We start from the raw sequence: 20,395 nt of genomic DNA on the forward strand, positions 1-20,395 counted from the left end.
CGTGTAAGAACTCGAGCTGCCGCATTTTGGACCAGTTGGAGTTTTTGTAATAGGCCTGCAGGGCAACCACCTAATAGTGCATTACAGTAATCTAGTCTTGATGTCATAAAGGCATGTTTAAGCTTCTCTGCATCTGATGGTGACAGCATATGACGTAATTTAGATATATTATTAAGATGGAAAAACGCAATTTTACAGGTTCTCAAATGACAGAGTACTTTCGAATAAAACGAATAGATTCTTTGCTGAAGATGAGAGTTTTATGGAACATCCATCAATAGTTAAGCAGTATTCTTGGTTGTTACGTAGGGCGGTTTTCGATCCAATAAGTAACACATCAGTTTTGTCTGTGTTGAGTAATAAGAAATTGCTACTCATCCACTTTTTTAAATCGACTATGCTTTCCACTATTCGATGTAATTGCTGTGTTTCATGAGGCTTCGATAAAATATAAAGTTGCGTATGTCAGGACTCTGTCCTTCCTTTCTCGAGTTCTCTAGCTCACTGGGCAGAGTCATGACATTGCCTCGTCTTGTTGTGTTATGTGTGGAGACACGTGGCTTTATGTTGTTATTTGGTGCCACGTGTCTTCCTGTTATGTTTCCTGTTATAGTCTCAGCCCTGCCCTCCTGTCTCCCGTAATCATCTAGTTAGGGTTTCATTCCCATCATCTGCTTTGTGTTTCACCTTCGTTAGGGTTTTATTCCCATCACCTGGTCTGTCAATCACTCTCGTTAGGGTTTCATTCCAACAGAGGCGGACAGAGTACACAGGTTCATTACTTGAGTAAAAGTACAGATACCCCTTGCTAAATTTTACTCAAGTACAAGTAAAAGTACTACAGTCAGATGTGTACTTAAGTAAAAGTACTGAAGTACATGTTTTTAAAAGTACTTGAGTATCAAGAGTACAAGAGTACATTTTCTAAATATTGCATTACTACTGCCACAGTGCTTACATTTATGTACAGAAACGTCCTACATGGAGTTATGAAAAATGTTAATGTTAATACCTTGGAGAATGTTAAAGGAATTTAAAGTAAAATAAAGTAATTTTAATCTTTTTACCATGCTTTATTCTTTTCACCTCTGCTAGAGTTTTAATGGATTTTTTGCACCCACATTTGAACCGAACAGTTTTAAACAACACACCGCATACTCAAGAACATCAAAGCAAATACTCGGCTTACATTAATGAGTAATATTAGAAAATACAATTCAGCTAACAATTGTGTGTACATGTGAGTTTCTCTGTTTTTTCATCAATCAGTAGTGGCGTTTCATCAAAACCTAGGGTATGGCGAAATTTCCTCAGACCATACAAAAACGAACCACAATGAAACCAAATGATACCACATATATGTAACCACAAAACTTAAAGTAGTAAAAAATAACCCAGCCAGATGTTGTCATAACCACCACCAACGACTACGTTAATCGACTATGAGACTAAAATATAAACCAACCATTGATCAGATTCAGCAAACAAGATTAAATATAAAACATGTCTTACCTTGTCGCAGGGTTGTTAAGCCTTGATTCTTTTCATTTTTAAGCTAATCCTGGCATAGCTAGTGGCAAATCGCAAAATACATAATAGCCTAGACTGCACTACAAAGTCTTTCCGTACAATATATTTTTTTAATTTTTCACATATAGCGTTGTACATTATGAATGAAATACAATAACAATAGTGTAAATTATTCGATTTATTAAAATTATTAAATGGATGCCAACTAATTGGGAAAATAAAGACCATCCCCACTACCCATAACCTCACACTTGATTCCAAAACCACTGTTAAGCATTTTGTAGACAGTTTCTTTGTTTTATTGAAAATAAATGCCTGTATATGATCTTAAATGTGGAAAATGCAGACAAACGAGTTTAGCCAAAAAGAGCTTCGAACCAACATTACGATGATGTCACGTCAAAACTACATATCTTCGGTCTTACCGACTATACGTCAATGACGCTATGTGAATTAACGGTGTTTATACATTCTCAAATACACATGCTTCCGACGCCTATGCTACATGTACACATCAGTGTAAAGTAGTTGAATTATCTTTAATGAGTCTAATTATGCACACGTACTTTATTTCAACAATGTTTTCTGAACGCTAGGGCCATACGCAAACGCCGCCCCTGAAATCAATAAACCTAAAACAGCAAAGAAGGCGATATAGCAATGTTCTGACACACCTCTGAACCTGACCGTGTTATACACGCAGCTTAGAGCAAAGAAGAGAAAATAATAATGATTAAAGAAAATCAGCTGACCGGTCGCGATGTTTTCAAGTTCATTTCATGTTATATTTAGCATTTTATATGACGCTATTGGCTACTCTTCCCTTACCTTTATTCTTTATTCATATAAAAATACCCCCAAATCGCATGAAAATACACACAAAACACATATTCTTCAATCGTGCATTTATTAGCTTCTTGTTTTGGTGAAGAAATGTTACTTTAGCTTCATCGCGGATGTCCTGAATGAGGAAGTGTACACAGGACGTGTCATGCAGACGTGAGATGATTGACAGCTGTGTACAGCAAATGATAGAGCTCTGAGGTCTGGGTGATTGTTGCTGATAGGCTCGCCCAATAAGTGGCGCCTGCACAATCCAATCACGTTTGAGAGGGAAAAAACAAATTGGTGGTTTCCGAGATTTTTCTTTTTCCTTTTTAGAAGTAACGTGTACTTACGGTTATGGATAGAAATTTAGCGGAGTAAAGAGTACAATATTTGCCTCTCAAATGTACTTGAGTAAAGTCATGAGTACTCCCCAAAAATTATACTCAAGTAAAGTACAGATCCCTCAAAATTGTACTTAAGTACTGTACTCGAGTAAATGTACTCCGTTACTGTCCGGCTCTGCATTCCAATCACCTGTCACCACTCTCCCCATGTAATCACTCCTCGTTAGTGTCTCGCTTTATATAGTCCCATTTTCCTTCTGTTCAGTGTCGGTGCATTGTCTAATGTTTATGCCCAACAGTGATGTCTTGCGTGCACAGTATTATACCGGTAAAAGACATTTGACTATTGTGGCTGGTGCCTCTATGTTAACGTTCCGAATAATAGAATCACTGATAACTAGGGCACTTTCAGCAGGTTTCTCAGTCGGTGCGTCACTGAGTGAGGCAAACCTGTTCGAGTCTGTAATCAGAGTTGTTGAGTGATGTTTTGACCTGCGACTACGCCGTCTCAGCCATAAAGTTTGCCAGCTGCGGGGGTTGTTCAACCGGAACCGAGCTGTGCACGCAAATATTACTCACATCCAAAGGGTTTTCTAAGGTCCTTACACTCTTATTATCCTCAGATAAAGATTGGATGAGAGACGCTAATTCTGAAATATTCTCTGTCAGCCTAGCTATTTCCCTGCATTTATCGCATGTAAAGCCCTCGCCTCTGACTAAGGCTAAGCTAAACATTTGACATGAGGTGCAAGTAACAATAATAAGAGGAGAAGCCATAACTCACCGGCTTTGAAGAGTAATTCCAATTTACCAAGGTTGCTTGATGAATCTTATTATATAGGCTTAAAAGAAAACAGCACACAAGACAACTAGAAGGCGAGATGATATTTAACAGTGTAAACAGAAAGCCCGCTAGCACGCTCATGCTGTGCTAACAGCGCTGAGTTAACTATCACAATTGGTTAAAGATCTTCACCTATCAGGATAAGTTGGCAACGACAGTGATAAGTAACAATGTATACTACGAATAAAATACACTAATGTTAAAGAGAGTGCAAGTGCAGTGATACAAACAAACCAATACAGCCACAGTCAAAGAGAGTAAGTAGCGAAGAGTACATTTCAGTATATAATTTTTTTCTAAACTAAACTTGCTAACTTTATTTATTAAAAGAAAGAGAAATATCACCTCATATAAAATTGGTCATTGCTTGAAATGAATATTTAGTCAAATTGATAAATACACCCCATGGACATGGTATGTACCCGTAATTATAGAATCACTTTTTAACTACTCCGTTGCTGTCTGGGAAACGCCACACTTTTGGAAACCTGAACAAGGCTTTCTTCCCCTCACATCCAAAAACACACCCCTTATGTGCCGTTATTAGCTAAAACAACTACAACACACTATACGTGCAGTGATCACCAGGGCTTCTCCAGGAAGGAAACACACTGATGGGCGGCTCTTCCGCTCGCCCTCTGCATCATTCCTGGGCGTGCTCTTCCAGGAGAAGGGCCAATGAAACCTTAGGATCCTTGTTTCGAAACAGGGATCCAGACTTATAAAAAACATTCCGAAAAAGGTTGTAGTGCTGGTGGACAGTATCGAGCACAGAAATACTACGTCATGCGCCCAACTCGTTTTTTAACAAGTTGACCATGTTAAGCTTGAACACCCGGCACGTTTAACAGTGTAAAGAAGGCAAAATGGATGTAATATCATGTTAGGCCTCATTTAATTGAAGATTTTAAGGTTTAGAAAAGGCCTTCGTTTTATACCTAATAATAACATCTGTAAAGCTTATCAAAGAGATGTTTATCGCATGTTTGCTTTCACAGATATATTCCTGTGCTGATTAGAAAACAAAAGAAAAACACATTGAAATGCAGATTTAATCATTGTACTCACATGTTTTATTTCAAGTGAATAAACAATCAAGATGCAAATATAAAAGTGTATTTCCCCAGCAATTGATTTTTTTCTAATAAAGGTCAAAATAATCCATCAAGTAAATTGACATATTCCATAAAAATGTGAAGCACTATATAGCCTAAATTTGAAATGAAAAATGGCTTAATTTCAAACAGAAGTAGAAATGATACATGACAAACAGTCACAAGTTATAAATGAATATAGAAAATGAACAGGTGAATCTCATAAACTGAAAACTCTTTCATTATCAGACCACATGAAATCTGTGACGACAATGTGTGTCAATTCAAGGTTCCCAAAACAGTTTAACCAATTGCCATGATGACATCCCAGTGTTTTTACCATGAAATATTGTTTTGGGGTGGAGGGTAAGTCACACCTTGTGCTTAGAAAAGAAGTTCATATGACTGGTTTGTAATGTAAATACTGCTGCTTTTAAATGCTTGGATTGGACTGTCATTTCTGCTATACATTTGAAGCAAACCGGTGTTTGGTGCATGTGTGATTCATATGAGCTGTTAAATCACATGCGTTTGGTGTTATTTCATTGCTGTGTGTTTTTGTAAAGCTCCACAGTGCTTGAGCTTAGAGTTCTGCTGTTTCTCAATGAACCCTGTGACAACACAAGAAAAGCATAGTGTGGTCATTCAACTCTTTCATCTCAATCACAGGAATTATCCAGGAACAAATCGATTTAATTCCACAGTTTGTGCTTATACCTGAAAAGAGTCGTCCTGTGTGCTGTTCAGATAGCCCAGAGACGCAGCCCGCTTCATGCTGTCACAAATGAACATGACATTTATTCTACAACATCAATATATGACAACATAACCTTATCATGATGATGAATTAAATTACTGGATAACAACATCTCTTGTCTCTCTTTAACAGAAGTTGACACAGAACAAGTCAATATACTGTCGACTTGCCATAATACAAAACCATCAGAATCAAGCACTGTCAGAATAGTGTCTAAATATTAGAAAATAATATTATACAGTGGGCATGGACTATGAAAATATTTGACAGTAGGTATGTACTATGAACAATATAAACAGATGACTATATACTATGAACATTAATGTACAGGTGAATAAGAACAGATAATAATTTAGACTAAACAATAGTCCAAGTGACTTAAGTGTGCATAAACACATTCATTCATGTGTTTATGTGTTTAGGGACTCCAGATGTAATGACATTGATTATAAATATTTATGAACAGCCTTACTTTGTGTTGCGAGGTTCAGGTGGCATAGTTCCTTGGATTTTCTTGACCAACATCTCACTGCTCCTCCGAAGAACATCCCTGAGTTTAATAAAAGAGCCGCTTCGCCTCAGCGTTCCATCCTGAACACACACATGTTACTACAGCAGCCATTTACAGAAAACATTTTACCACAAAAACAGCGCAGACACATGACAAAAATGCCTGACTTGGTCCAAAAACCATTCACTCTTCCAACCACAAGAGAGAGACACATCCCCAAGCTAGCACACGTACTGTACGTCTGTAAGATATCTACTAAAGATCTGGAGATCTGGAAACCCTCTGCCATTTAACATCTGCTAAACATCTTAGAAAGAGCAGTTTTCCATCCATTCTAAATCCTTAACATCTGTATGACATCTGACAGTAGACGTCGTGGTGACATATTGCAGATGAGCAGACTATGTATTCCAGACGTCTTGGATGGCACAGGTACATATGTAAGTTCTGGAAAACATCTGATGTGTAAAAACAATACAGACATCTTCTAAACGTCGATATGAAATCTCAAAGACATATTGCAGATGAGCAAACAATCAAAAACACACGTCGTGCAGACATCAAATAGACATCTCCTAGCAGGAATCTCTTGAATATTACCTCACATCCTATCAGCCTGTATAACCCATGCGGCTGTCCCATTCCAATGCAAACTGAACTTTAATGCTAGGTTCACCTACTTGACTGCGTGACTGAGTAGGTTTTCAGCCTGTTCTTTGGATTCATTTTTCTAGATTGTTCTGGTTTTGTTGTATAATTTGTTTTATTATATACACCGTTTTATTATCATATGTTACTTTGCTAAAATACTGCTGGATCCAGCAGAGAGACACATGTTCTATTCATTGTTTATATGCCAAACAAATCCGTTAATCTATTCCAATGTCTTTATTTACTGAAATAATAAACCCTTAAGGTGATTTTTTGGAGGATATACTGACAGAAATGCAATATAATATACATACATAACTATACCTTCTCCATGTTGTTTCTACAGAAGCCCTAAACGGACAAACTGCTCTTCAGAGCGCATTTCGTTAAATACGTTAAATCCTTCGGCAAACAAGCGAAAATGTGACAACATGTCTGTCCTGTGTCGGCCACCGTAGTGCTTCCAAAGGGAGGGGTGGAGTGAGCCGTGGGTTGCATTTCGCAACATCATATACTGGACCTTTATGTTTCACCACAGACAAGACATGTCATATGATGCTAATGAAGACACATCCACGCACTGGAAATATCTAGTCTAAACTGCAGTAAAGCAGTGACAGTAATGGACACATTCAATCTGACCAATGTAAACACAAAACATGTCATTTCTGTGATGAGCACAGGGTAATGTAATGCAGTGGTCCAGTCCTTGGGACCCCTCCCGGAATCTTTAAGATCTCTTCTTATTGAAAACACCTGAGTCACCTCATCAGCTTGCTAGTGTGCTCATTATTGAGACATCTCCAGTATTCTGGTAGGAGTTGAGTCAGGTGTTTATATAAGGAAGGATCTTAAACTTACTGGGAGAGCGGAGCTCCTGTCCTGAGGACTGATGTAATGTACTCGCAGAAGTTAAATGTGTGACTGTATAGGACATCATACATGATCTTTAGATCAGTATCCGATCGCACTGACATCACTGCTGATATCTCATGGAGAGTTTTCAGTGTGCATCTTATGAGCAAATATTGTTTCATGCCTGTCAAGACATCAAAGTGACGTCTGTAAAGCCTCTTGTGTGAGAGAGCCTAATGAAACTAACAAACTTCAGATGGAATTTTGCATCACAGAATATTTCCATACAGACGCACACAGTTTTGAAGACAACACTGCAGAATAACAGTAAGAATAAGTATTCATGAACAACAACATCTCTCAGTATTGATGAAGCCAAAGATCAAATAAAATAAAATGCTGTCAGAATGCTGTGAAATCTTAAGTCTTCAAGTTACTTAAAGCATCCTGGAGTAAAAGAATGACAGACACTAAACAGATTCTTGCTTTGTACTTTTATCAATTTAAACATTAGCTCTCTTGAGATGGCGCTTCATTCGCTACATTAGAGGAATCAAATGTTATATATATGTATATTATATTCCCTGGGGTTGTCAATTATTATAATAAATGTCACAGGTGGTGATGTTTCAGTGTTATGATGTGAATAGTCAGTGTGTAGAATGAAGACAGAACAGAGGAACAAGCAAACAGTTGAGAGCAGAACAATCATCAGCGACAGAGAGAGAGAGAGGGTCATTCTAAAATAATCCCATCAGCCTTTACAAACAGTTCAAGTTCATCAGAGAGAACACACGATGATTCGTTCAGATCTGAGAAGCAGACGATGATGCGGAAGATGAGCAGAGATTTAAAGTCTGAGACAGAAAACACACAGATGAGACACATGTAGTACATTCATTAAGCCATGATAAGTCTTGCTGCTCCGGAGTAACACACAAAAGCCTTTTACATTGATGACATGCAGTTTAACACTGTGTTTTCTGTTCCCTGAGATTTAACACTGGAACCGCCAGAGTTCGCGTGGGTTCAATTTACCCATGCACATGCATATTCTTTTGATATGGCTAAAACACTTAGCATGTCATCACAAAGTGATTTTTGTCAGTCATCAACTATGTTTTTGTGCTGCTGGTAAATTTGACCCCTCGGCCCCAATTTGTAATCTGGTTTTATCTTTACAAATGTTTAACAATGGGGATGGTAAATAACACAGTTTTATTAAAAGTCAATGACTGGAAGACTTGGATATGTTATTGAAAATCTGTTGTAAATCCACGGGTAAATTTGACCCTGTGACGGTTCTAGTGTTAAAGCAAATAACTTTAACACTGCTAGAGCTGAGAAACAGGAACAGCTGAAATACAAGTTGCATTATTAAACATAAAAAAGAACTGTAATATTTCACTCAGGCAGAATAACCACACGTTACCAATGCAGATGTCTCCACACAATGCACTTTGTCTTCAATAAAAAAATCTATTAAAGTCACCATGAAATCAAAGAGGTTGCAGTGTTTATTATAAATGATTTTTCCGTGGACACATTTATTTATTTGCACTTGTAATCTTTAGTCAAAAACGTTAAGCTCCTCCCCCTCTCAACAACAGCTCTTCACCACATGACGTAAGCAACTATAAAGAGGCAGGACTATACTGACTGTCCATTGGCCGGTCATTTTAGCCCTCCCCTCCAGGCCCCATTTACAACAAACAAATCACAAAGGGAAAGGCAAAATAAAGGCCCGCCCTACATTTTTTTCAAAAGCCATTTCACTCAGATACATGTCATGATACGAAAAAGAAGTCAATGGCAGCTTCTGTTTCATGGTGACTTTAAATCTATACTATGTGACGTTCAGTTCAATCCAGTCGAGGCACGTACCGCATTCCACTGGACACTGCCCTCGTCCCCGGCCTCACCGCTGCAGTCATACTTGATGCTGGAGACAGAAGATGAGCTTTTCCTTCTGTCTCCATCTCTCTGAACGTCCACCGACGCTCCCTGACACAAACACACAGACTGCTTTAGGCTTCCCAGCATGCAGCAGTGCACAGATGACTTCTTTATGGATGTAATACCTGTCTGGTGGACCTCATGGCACATTCCTCCAGGATCTCAGCCGCCTCCAGTTTACCCTGTTTATTGTAGAGAGTGGCGAGATTCCTCAGTGTGCTGTTTACTGTGGGACTGAATACAAACACACACGGATTCACTGGTCGGATAAAAGAAAGACCACAATCACAATTCAGCATGCAAACAGATGTAAGGCCACCATCATCTAGTCACTGTCAATTAGATTTGTGTAAAAATTGAAGTAAAGATGCATTTTACATTTAGACTGATTATTAATGCATAATAATGAACACAGAGAATGAGTTCAACGGTTTAATTTCGCCGTCTTGGAATGATAAGGTTCTGTCTGCGTTCTGGGCCGTTTTGATATAAGAAGATTCAAAGTTGACATTTTGTTTTTATAAAGAGAAAGTTTTAGTAGGCTAAGTGTACACAACATAAAGAAAAAAAAGACAATGTAAATTAGTTCTTAAGAGTACGTCAAAAAACGCAAGATTGAACCATATCATTGCAAAGTTAGGATTTCTTCAAGCTGAATTCATTTCTTACCTGTTTACCTTACATGCCTTATACCAGCCACCATATTCTCCAAAGTGATCTGTCATCTTTTCCTGAGCGAAGAGAGAGAGAGAGAGAGAGAGAGAGAGAGAGAGAGAGAGAGAGAGAGAGAGAGAGAGAGAGAGAGAGAGAGAGAGAGAGAGGAGAGAGAGAGAGAGAGAGAGAGAGAGAGAGAGAGAGAGAGAGAGAGAGAGAGAGAGAGAGAGAGAGAGAGAGAGAGAGAGAGAGAGAGAGAGAGAGAGAGAGAGAGAGAGAGAGAGAGAGAGAGAGAGATGTCAATCATCCAGACAGATGAAACTGTGTTTACAGAGTTTATTCACACAAACTCACTTTTCTCTCCTCTCTCTCCTCAGCATACATCCAGATGGGTTTATTTTCATCTGTGGACACACGAAGAGAAATATTTTCTACTTTAATCATGTGTTCTGTCATCACTATGATCATATTGCACTACAGAAAGTCTCATAATGTTTGCTTGTGCTGGACCTGGAGCTGTGCTTGCTTCTCTATGCAGACTCGTGTGATTTAAAAGGGATTTGTGTGGTTCACATCAACAAACACACTGAAGGATTTAAAGCTTTCTACATCTGCGTGTGCACATTCTGTAGCATTAGTTTTGTTTATTGTAAAAGACTGTATGTAGTTATAAACACCATACCCTAACATAACCATAATAAAACTAATAAAAATTTTACACGTTTTGAATAAACTTCAGTGTTTTTACAAAAAGGGACATCCTCAAAGGGAGGTTTTGTTTGGATACGTCAGGCTTTGTCTCCAAAATATAGTTAAGTGAGCAAAATAGAAGTCTATGACATGTCCTCGTTTAGATCGAGAAAAGCAGAAATATAGAAGTATTTAGACAAATGAAGCAAACAGAATCAATAAATCTCCATTTGCAAAGATCCACATATACCCTGTGTGTTTCTTCTCGACATTCATTTCCATCAGTGTCAAAATAATGTTCACAAAATACATAAAAATACAAAACTGAAAAACATTCGTATAAACTGTGTTGATTTATTGAAATGTAAATAACGTAAATAAAAAAAATTGGAAATCAGTTGACAAAATATGTTGGAGATTTTGAAAAGAAAAGAACAACATTTCACATACTGTATGACTATCAGGTTCAAGAAGTTGTTGCGTAAAATGAAGCAAGGAAAGTACAAAAGTAGAATTGAAATGACAGAGACAAAGCATCTGTTCACCTGTTTGCACACTAACACTCTTAGGTGCTTAAAAGGTTGTTCACAGCGATGCCATAGAAGAACCATTTTTGGTTCCACAAAGAATCGTTCAGACAAAGTTTCTTTAAAGAAACATATCTTTCTTACTTTTTTATAATCTGAATCTCATAATCTTTTTTTCAGCAAAAAACCCTAGAAAGGATCTTCAGATGTTAAAGGTTCTTAGTGGAACCAAAAGGTTGAAGACCCGTTTGAAGCACCTTTTTTAGAGTGTAGGTTTCATTGGCATGTCTACATTTGCTTGTGGAGTGAGGGGTCGGCCGCTGAGGTCATAAATTGGTATGATTTACGTCACGTTCAAAAAGAGAAAAAGAGAATTGTAGATTTTTGTTTAAAAAAGCAGTAAAGTGCTTTAGGTAGTTTAGAAATGCGCATACCATTGACAGAGCCAAAGTGCTTCTCATGAGCTCGAGTCAGGATCTCTTTATACAGAATCTCAGCTTCCTTGTACTTGCCCTGTTTCAGATAACACGACGCCTGCAGGACAACATGAGATTTCACAGCGTTACAAAAGCTTTCAAATGTAGTTTCATGTAACAAGTATCCGACCCTACTGGACACTGTTTTCACTCTTCACGTCAAATGCAACTTTAAAGTGACCTTTTTGCCCACAGTGCATACGGTGTGTGTTTCTTAGCAAAGTAGAACTTATAAAAAATATATCAAAGCATTATTGTCATTGTTGTCATGGAAAAGATATGAATCAATGTTATTCTTTGTAGTAAATATATGGAGTGCCGTGGAATGAGATTCACCAGGTTGTTTTTGGTCTTGGCTACATTAGGGTCATCGTGTCCATGTCTCTTCTCATAGATGTCCAAAGCCCTGCAGTAATAAAACTCAACTTCCTCATATTTCCCTTGATTCTGACAGAGAAGAGCCAGATTATTCAGTTGTTTGGCCACGTCTGGATGCTCTCGTCCCAACACCTAAGCATTAGGGGAAAGACAGATGAATGAACGGTCGCATACTGAGGAGTCATGTCACACTTTTACTTCGTCAATATGTTTCTGTTTAAAAGTGGCCGTCTAGTATAGACATGTGTCTTTAGAGGGTTATTCATGGTTTACTTCCCAATTGCTAAAACATTTCAATAAAGTAAAGAATGACGAAATGGCCATTTTTGGGCCATTATGTCCTTGAAATCTATATTAAAAAAAGATTATTATAAACTTTGAAACTTTGAAGTTACAGAGTAAAAGCACCAAAGCCACAGCCAACACTGCTATGTTATGTCAGTTTCATAAGAAACTTTTCGGTGACGCAACATTTAAAAAGCACAAAACCGATAGATTGTTGAAAACACATTGATGTTAAATCTGCTGATAAAGACGACGATACCTTCTCTCTGATCTCCAGCGCTCTTTTACACAGAGGTTCTGCCTCCTTGTATTTTCCTCTTTTTCCGTACAGTACAGCAAGATTGTTAAGGGTTGCTGCCACCTGCAGGTGTCATGAACACTAACCTGAGCTCATCTTTATGACAGTCTCATATCAGACATATTTACGGAAGTGATACTCACTGCTGGGTGAACTTTACCGAGAGTCTTTTCTCTGATGGACAGGGCATCATTCAGGAGATGAGCGGCTTCCTTGTATTTATTCTGGTCCCTGAGCAATAACCATGAAGCTTATAAGAACAAACTCAAGACACATTTGCTGATGTGGTTTTGGATGATGTGTATCCAGGCATATAAAGACGTTCTCAGTTAGTCTCCATTTGGTCAGCGTGATGTTACATCTTGGTAATTGGTACATTTGATCTTGGTCACGTTGTGGTTTCCTCCAGTACTAATATTATAATTATTCATTATATTCTTTTGAAATGATGATGTATGTAAAACAATGAAACTTGAATATTGAATTGAAATGTATTGAAGAGCCACGGATTCGCATCATTTAAACAATAATGGTAATTTTGTTTTTCACTGCCTGTGAAATTATTAATATTCTTTCTTTACTTTTACTTTACAAATGTGAGAGATAACACACAAAATGTCATTTTACACACAAACTTATGTGGTAAGACAAGAATAGAATGTTAAGCTTAACCGTGATGGTTACTTATGTCATTTAAGTATCTAGATAAAATGTCTGATGTACAGTGCACTTTTTCAGTCGCTACTGTGACCCCGATTATGGATAAAATTGAATTGTTAACAGACAAGTTAAATTCATGTAAGGGAGGATATTTAAATGAGAAAAAAATGAATTTAATAACGTGCTTGTTTGGTCATTGGGACGTACTGGTCACGTTCCAGAAACATTATTTGGTACGTCGTTGCAACGAATACTGTCCGGTCCAGGTACATCCTCACAATGTAACTGTTAACTGGGCATGTATTGGCATTAAGCTAACATGGTTTAACACAGTCTAGCATGTTTTAGCATGATGCTAACATGTATTAGGAGAACAACACTGATGTGAATGGTTTGATCAGATTAGTCCGAATAACATTTATGTAAGTTTGAATGCAGACCTGTAGACCAGAGCCAATATATTTAGCATGGTGGCTACATCAGGATGATCGTGTCCAGAGGTTTTCTCCAGATCCTCCAAAGCCTGTTTACAGAGTGGCACTGCCACTTCATATCGGCCCTGAGAGGCGTACTGAATGACCAGGTTATGAAGGGTTCGGAGACGGGCCGGAATCTCGTATCCGCCTTGCTGAGCGGCGTTGACCGCAGCACTGTTGTGCTGGTGTGGGCCTGGAGAGAGACACAAACACAGCTGGAACATGTATTGACTGACTTAATTCAGTTTACTTTGATACACGAGGATGTTTCCCAGACGTGGTTTGGCTTAAGCCAGGTCTATGCCTTAGTTGAATTAAGATAATTATGTGGCTTTTATAAATATGTCTTAGAAGAAAACATTACTGGTGTGCATCTCGAGACAAAACAATGGCATTGTTTTATTTGAAGATATTGCTGGGCAAGTTATATTCAGCTCCTACATATTAATTTTAGTCCAGGACTTAATTTAAGCCTTGCCTGTGAGCCTGGGCTATTATGTTGGTTCTTGCTTACCGTGCTCATCTTCATCACTGGGAAACAGTTCGCCCATTGTGTCACTTGGAGTTTCACTTGCTTTCTCGTCCTTTAATAAAATCAATAAATCAATTAAAAGCATGACGAAACTGTGATGATTTCCTTTAGGAAAATGCATTTGCTATTTAAAATGACAGGTATTATACATGACGTATTCAAAAAAAAATTATAAAATTTTCCACAACGCACAAAACGTAACTCTCTCTCTTTCTCTCTCTCTCACACACACAGACACACACACACATGCAGTATATATATACATTTTTTTCCCTCTCACCAACACACACCTAGCAGTCTGGCAACTTTAGGGCCGTTCGGGCATGGAAGTCCGGTTGGCACCAGTGTGCCGCCGTCAGCTCCGAGGCCGACAGGGTGCACCGGAAGTGTATATATATATATATAAATTACCCAAGCATACATTTTAAACATACACAAGTTGTCTCACCGCTGGAGTGACGGCGTCATCATATTTCTTGAGTTGGTTGATAAACTCTAGGTGTTTCTTCTCCTCGTCTAGCTGGGCGACGTTCTGTTCGCTCTTCTGGAGTTTCTGCTGCGTGTTTGCCAGTTCATCTCTCAGCCACTGGTTTTCCTGACAGAGCCGTCGCACCTGAGCTCGTAACTTCTGTTTCTCAGACTCCGCCGAGCTCAGATGACTGGCCAGAGCCATCATCACCTGAACAAACATGTTGTCTTGTTTTTACCAAATTCTATAGCAGAACCAGGATGCACTATGACAGGCGTCTAAGATGACAGCCAAACACTATATGGAGAATACGACATTGAAAGAAAATTGTTTCATCTGCACTTTGTGTTGTATAACTAAAGGATACACAGAACATTTGGCTGAAAATGTATTGAACATTTATTTTTGCACTTTTAAAATCTACAGCAAAAAGTGTTTTTCTTAATAATACATTTAAAAAAGCCTACATTTACTTGTGATGTTCCATTTCATCAGCACAAGCACTTACAAGGTCACTGCAGGACTGATGCAAAAGTATATAGTCTCGCATGACAGCTAATGATTATTATGAGCCAGAGATAATGGCCCTGAATCATGGTGTGAGAGATTTCTCACCTGCGCTTCACCCAGACCCAGCTCGATCATCTCCACAGACCGGCGGAGGATGTTGGACTTCTCGTGAATTGAGCTGGCCTCTTCATCTTTGTTCAAACACTGTACAGTCTCCAGCAGACTCTGAAGGATGGAGTTGTGCTCACTCTTCAGAGCTTCCAGACCCTGGATAACCTGTTTAGTGCTGGAGAGGATCTCCTCCTGCGTCGGCTTCTCCAGTTTCTCTTCTCCAGGATAAACCATTGTGGTCATGAGGTGTTGGACATCTGTGAAAAAGATGAAGATTGCGGAAGTCATGGTGTTAATGCGCTTCAGTTTCAGAACGGGTTTTGGTTTACTGTTTTCTTGTGCAAAGCACAGCTGACGCTCATTATCACTCACCTCGCCCTTCCTTGCTCATTACACCAGCATTTTACTAACAATGCATCCCGGTGTAAAGTGACTTTACCTGATATCTTCTGCACGCTCCGTTGAGAAATAAAAGCATAGCACAGAATCTTCAGAGGCTCGATTTCGGGAGTAAATTAACACTTATGTTCAGTCTTGCATGCAACAAAAAAACACCTCATTTGTTTACAAAACATTCCTGTAGCTCACTGAAAGTAGTCCAGTGTGAAAACAATGGCGGACAGTGTAGATCTCGATGAGGGTGGAGTCCATCAGCAGTCATGGGGAGGACTCTATCAATGTGATGTCAGGTTACTGCGAGAACGCCAACGGTTCCGTTCAAGAGGTTTATCAGGGATATAAAATAAATGAATGAGTGGATTTGTATCATTCTAGGGTGGTTCTGTACACATACTCCTGACACGCAGATTTCTTCAAAATACATTTAAAGTGCATTTTCTGGATTGGGGGCCTTTTAACTCTGAAATCTCTTCAGCATAAATAAGGAGGAGTGTAGCTCAGCAGTAATCCTTCAGATGGTGGCAGTTTTATAGAAGTGCGGAAATATATTTTTTCAATTTTGAAAAAATGTATTGTTTTTCACATAGTAAGCTTTTCTTCCAGGCTGATCCAGAGAAAAAAAAGGTGTCGTTATGTGTTCGTATATAGGCCTCTTTATTTTTGTACTTATATATTTTTTTGCTGTTCTGGTTCGTTTGTCTAAAATGTATATCTTTTTTATTTTCGCTAGTTGTAGAGTGAAATATTACATTGAAACATATAATCATTACTCTTGGGGATGTCACCGCGGATTGCATTATGCATGCAATTGAGCATTATTTCATTTAAAGGCTCATTATAATGGTTTTGTATATATCTATCAATGTTACATAAAACATCTTTCTCATCCATGAAGCTTTATCCATCATCTGATGTCCCCATTCCCCATGTGCTGTATATTGGAATGCCAAGTATTTGATTTAGAATTGATTCGGAAGTGGAAACCTTAAAGAGAGAAGTTTAAAATAATGCAATTTATCACCACAAAAAAGTATAACAGCTTTCCATTAATGCAGTATTCTGAATGTGAATCATGTATTAAGTGTTTGAGGTCTCCCAGCACTTTATAACATGGGCAGTTCATCATTATGTACCGTATGGATTTACAAACAAATATAAAGGAAAGCATAAGTGTCTTAATCTTAAAAACTAAATCGCAATGTTTTGGGAATGATTGCATAGGATTGTGGGTGATTTGAGGCCGTGAAGGATGCACTTCATGTGTCCTTAAAAGAGACATGTACAAATCCTACAATTGATATGTTCTTCGACAACTCTTTATACATACAGCACACTTCACTGGAAACGCTTTAGTAGACGTAGTCTTCATCTGATTGGTTAAATTCTACAGGATCTTCAGGAGATGCGAGTGTTGCGTTCTTCAAGGGTCCGCCTGGAAACAACACCTCTAATCGAAGAAGTAAGCTTTTGTGTTTACCACGGTTGCAATAAGAACGCATCACGGACCAGTATATGCTGACTTCTTAAAAGTATGCAAGGTTTACGGCATACACTCATAAAAGTTGTTCCTGTTAACTTTTGACAGGTTTGTGAATGTACTGTACACACTCTGTTAGCGTGAGGACATTATCACGCCTATTAACGGCACAAAACGAAAGGATGGTTGTTTTTCCTGTCAGTCATATGACTTGTTGGCCATCTAAAGCAGCAAGGTTCCAGACCTTCAGTATGAAGTATGCGAGACTAGACTAGTGTTGACACTTTTGCTTCCCGTCTCTGAACTGTCACATACTGTATATTAATGGAACATAATGGACAATAAAACTGTTCACATATTTTTGTTGTCAGACATTAAAACAAGAATAAAATGGTAATTCAAGGTTACTCATTAAAAATACATTTTAACAAGAGAAAGATCACCCCACAATGTCTCTTGCTCATCTTACAGTGCTGGATGTATTTGTCTTTCTCATCTGCTTGAGCTAGACTGTGAGATCGAGTCTGTATACTGTATAACCTAAACATGCAGTTATCAGAGATCAAGAGAGAACACACATGCATGCACATGCGTTTGCTTCATTGACACAGAAGTATGAAACTCAACAGTGCCATAATATGAGGAAAGCATAAGGAGAGAAAATGTGAAGCGGATGCTCGAGTGGGATTACAGGAATCTATAAGACCTTAATGGATGCATGAGGTTTCATAGGCTGCTGACACTTGATACAAAGGTCGATCAATATTTCAGCAATCCAGTTATATATTAAAAACAACCCATTACCGCCACATGCTAGAAACTAATAATCGGACAGCCACACTCCGACACTTAAAAGTAAACACCCTACAAGTAAACAAAAGTCATTTCAATGACAATCTGATAAACCGGTTTAAAGGCACGAATCAACCCTGATTCGTAAATCACTGCATTATGCAAACTGCATTATTATAAACGTATCCAAACTGCATTCTCATCATGAATTACTCCTGCAGTGCAGAGATGTTAGATTAAACAAACAAACAACCACAAACTAGTTGTTCCAAAACTGTAAACATTTCTTTGTGTTGTTGAACACAAAGACAGATATTCGTAAGAATGTTAGCAATTGACATTTCTGGGGCACCATTGACTACCATGCAAATTGTGTTGTCCCAAAACTGTATGTTTTTCTAAATTCTTCTTCTGTGTTCAACAAAACAAAAGAAAAAACTATCAAATAATTGTTTCTACTATTGTAGTCAATGGTGTCCCAGAAATGTCTGTTGCTTACATTCTTTGTGTTACATTCCATTTTTCTTTGTGTTCAATTTATTCAGGTTTGAAACAACTTGAGGGTCAGCAATTGATGACAAAATGTTCATTTTTGAATGGAGTATCCCTTTAACTAACACAAATCAACGAAATGTGATGTCATCTGCATATATATATATATATAATATAAATAAAAGGTCTGATTATGATATAACGTGTGTGTATGGGCAGTACACCATTACTGTATTATTGCACCGATAGGGTGTGTGTGTGTGTGTGTGTGTGTGTGTGTGTGTGTGTGTGTGTGTGTGTGTGTGTGTGTGTGTGAATGGGTGTTGTCTGTGTGTTTCTGCTATAAATGCGAGACACAGTCCAGAGGTCACTGTACATGACTCAGAGTTTGACACAAAATCATGAATCTATAAACACTGTTATTACATACATATTAAAGACAAAACTGAACAGTCTTTTGTACACCCAAAATGTCATTTTCATTCTGCACCGATGTGATGCTCGTGTTGATGTGAACACATACCTGTAATGATGTTCTGTATCAGGTCACGTCACAGCTCCTCCAGAGCTCGAGCAGACAGTACACACATGAGGAGTCACAGCACTGCTCTCACTTCAGTGAGGGCAACACAACTGATCAGTACAGCCGGAAGTCCCTCCTTCAAGGAAAGACAGCCAATCATCACACGCTAAACACTGACCATTCTGGTCTATTAATCTGGATCGAAAGATACCATTGAATAAGAAGATTTGGTTTCTTCTTGAGGTGTATTCCGGTTTGTTTCGACGTGAAGGAAATGAGGTTTAGATGTATTACATATAAAGGCATTAAAACCTTTAAATAGAGGACGTCACGAATCCCATTTGATTGTAAGTGCCACCTGCTGACAGCAGACAGAAGTGTTAAATTATGTGCCCTTAATCTTTTTTCAGAGCTCCATATTTTTTATGTGCGTAAATTTAGCTGAACATGTAATATAAAAGTAAATTCAACATTTTTATTCCACAAAATTTGTGATTTTTTTACCCTGTTTTTCTCAAGAGACTAGAAAGACACAATTGTCACACTTTGATATGTTCTGTTTGGTTTAGTTTTCACATTTGCCTGTTGCCCCTCTGCTCAGTGGTTTCCATAGTTACTCATTAGTTCTCATCCTGTTAATCATCTGCCTATTTAAAGTCACTGTGAAACCAAAGAGAAAATTTCTAAGTGCTACACAGTGTTTATTATAAATGATTTATCCCTGCACACCATTATTTATTAAAAATGTATTCTTTCATCAAAAACATGAAGCTCCTCTCCACCTCGCGACAACAACTTCAATTCATTTCAGTTATTTTTATTTCACAATGTGCATTGTTCCAAAGCTGTCAGGTCCCGGGTTTGATCTCCCTTCACTTTCTCACTCAATTTACCATGTGCACAGCTGATGCGGCTTGACAATCAGCTGAGCGGCTCTGCAGCGCACAGCTGTTTCTTATTGCTCATTATTTTCCTCCCTTTATATTCCTCTCTGTTTCTCTCCTTCGTTGCTGTTGCGTTGTATTTACTACATCACCCTAGCCACCCTGCCTTGTTGGATTATTTGCTAACCGTGCTTGCTTCCAGTTCCAGTATTCGTGTGTATTGTGGATTACTTTGGACTGATCTACTGTTTAGGATTACGTGTTTGCCTTCTCCCTCTGGACTCTGTTTGTACCTCAACTGACCCTCGCCTGTTGTTTACCCTTTGGATTACCCACTCGGACACTGTTCGCACCTCGACCGACCTACCGCCTGTCTGACCCTGTCTCTGCCT

At 38.4% G+C, this 20,395-nt stretch overlaps 1 protein-coding gene across 1 annotated transcript; it reads right to left on the reverse strand.

Moving 5' to 3' along the window:
- Window positions 1–4,581: 4,581 nt before the first annotated feature.
- On the reverse strand, window positions 4,582–19,208 carry klc4 (kinesin light chain 4). The gene is made up of 16 exons (XM_079471649.1): window positions 19,120–19,208; window positions 15,431–15,693; window positions 14,795–15,025; window positions 14,329–14,398; window positions 13,779–14,007; window positions 12,822–12,909; window positions 12,640–12,741; window positions 12,054–12,227; window positions 11,676–11,775; window positions 10,379–10,428; window positions 10,040–10,101; window positions 9,496–9,604; window positions 9,299–9,418; window positions 5,870–5,988; window positions 5,358–5,415; window positions 4,582–5,251 (listed from the first exon to the last, which is right to left on the reverse strand). Exons 2-16 carry the CDS (start codon window positions 15,677–15,679, stop codon window positions 5,183–5,185), a joined length of 1,830 nt encoding a protein of 609 aa, XP_079327775.1. The 5' UTR covers window positions 15,680–15,693; window positions 19,120–19,208; the 3' UTR covers window positions 4,582–5,182.
- Between the last annotated feature and the right edge of the window lie 1,187 nt (window positions 19,209–20,395).

The sequence above is a fragment of the Barbatula barbatula genome (genome assembly GCF_947034865.1).
Source record: "Barbatula barbatula genome assembly, chromosome: 13".
Classification (NCBI taxonomy): Eukaryota; Metazoa; Chordata; class Actinopteri; order Cypriniformes; family Nemacheilidae; genus Barbatula; species Barbatula barbatula.

Bases quoted from the DNA above. Each gene is read 5' to 3' on its own strand.
- klc4 (XM_079471649.1), bottom strand. From the start codon at position 15,679: ATGACCACAATGGTTTATCCTGGAGAAGAGAAACTGGAGAAGCCGACG. The intron at 14,008-14,328 runs GTAAGCAAGAAC...GTCTCTCTCCAG, and splicing joins CAGTGATGAAGATGAGCACG to GCCCACACCAGCACAACAGT. The intron at 11,776-12,053 runs GTGAATCTCATT...GTTGTCCTGCAG, and splicing joins CCAAGACCAAAAACAACCTG to GCGTCGTGTTATCTGAAACA.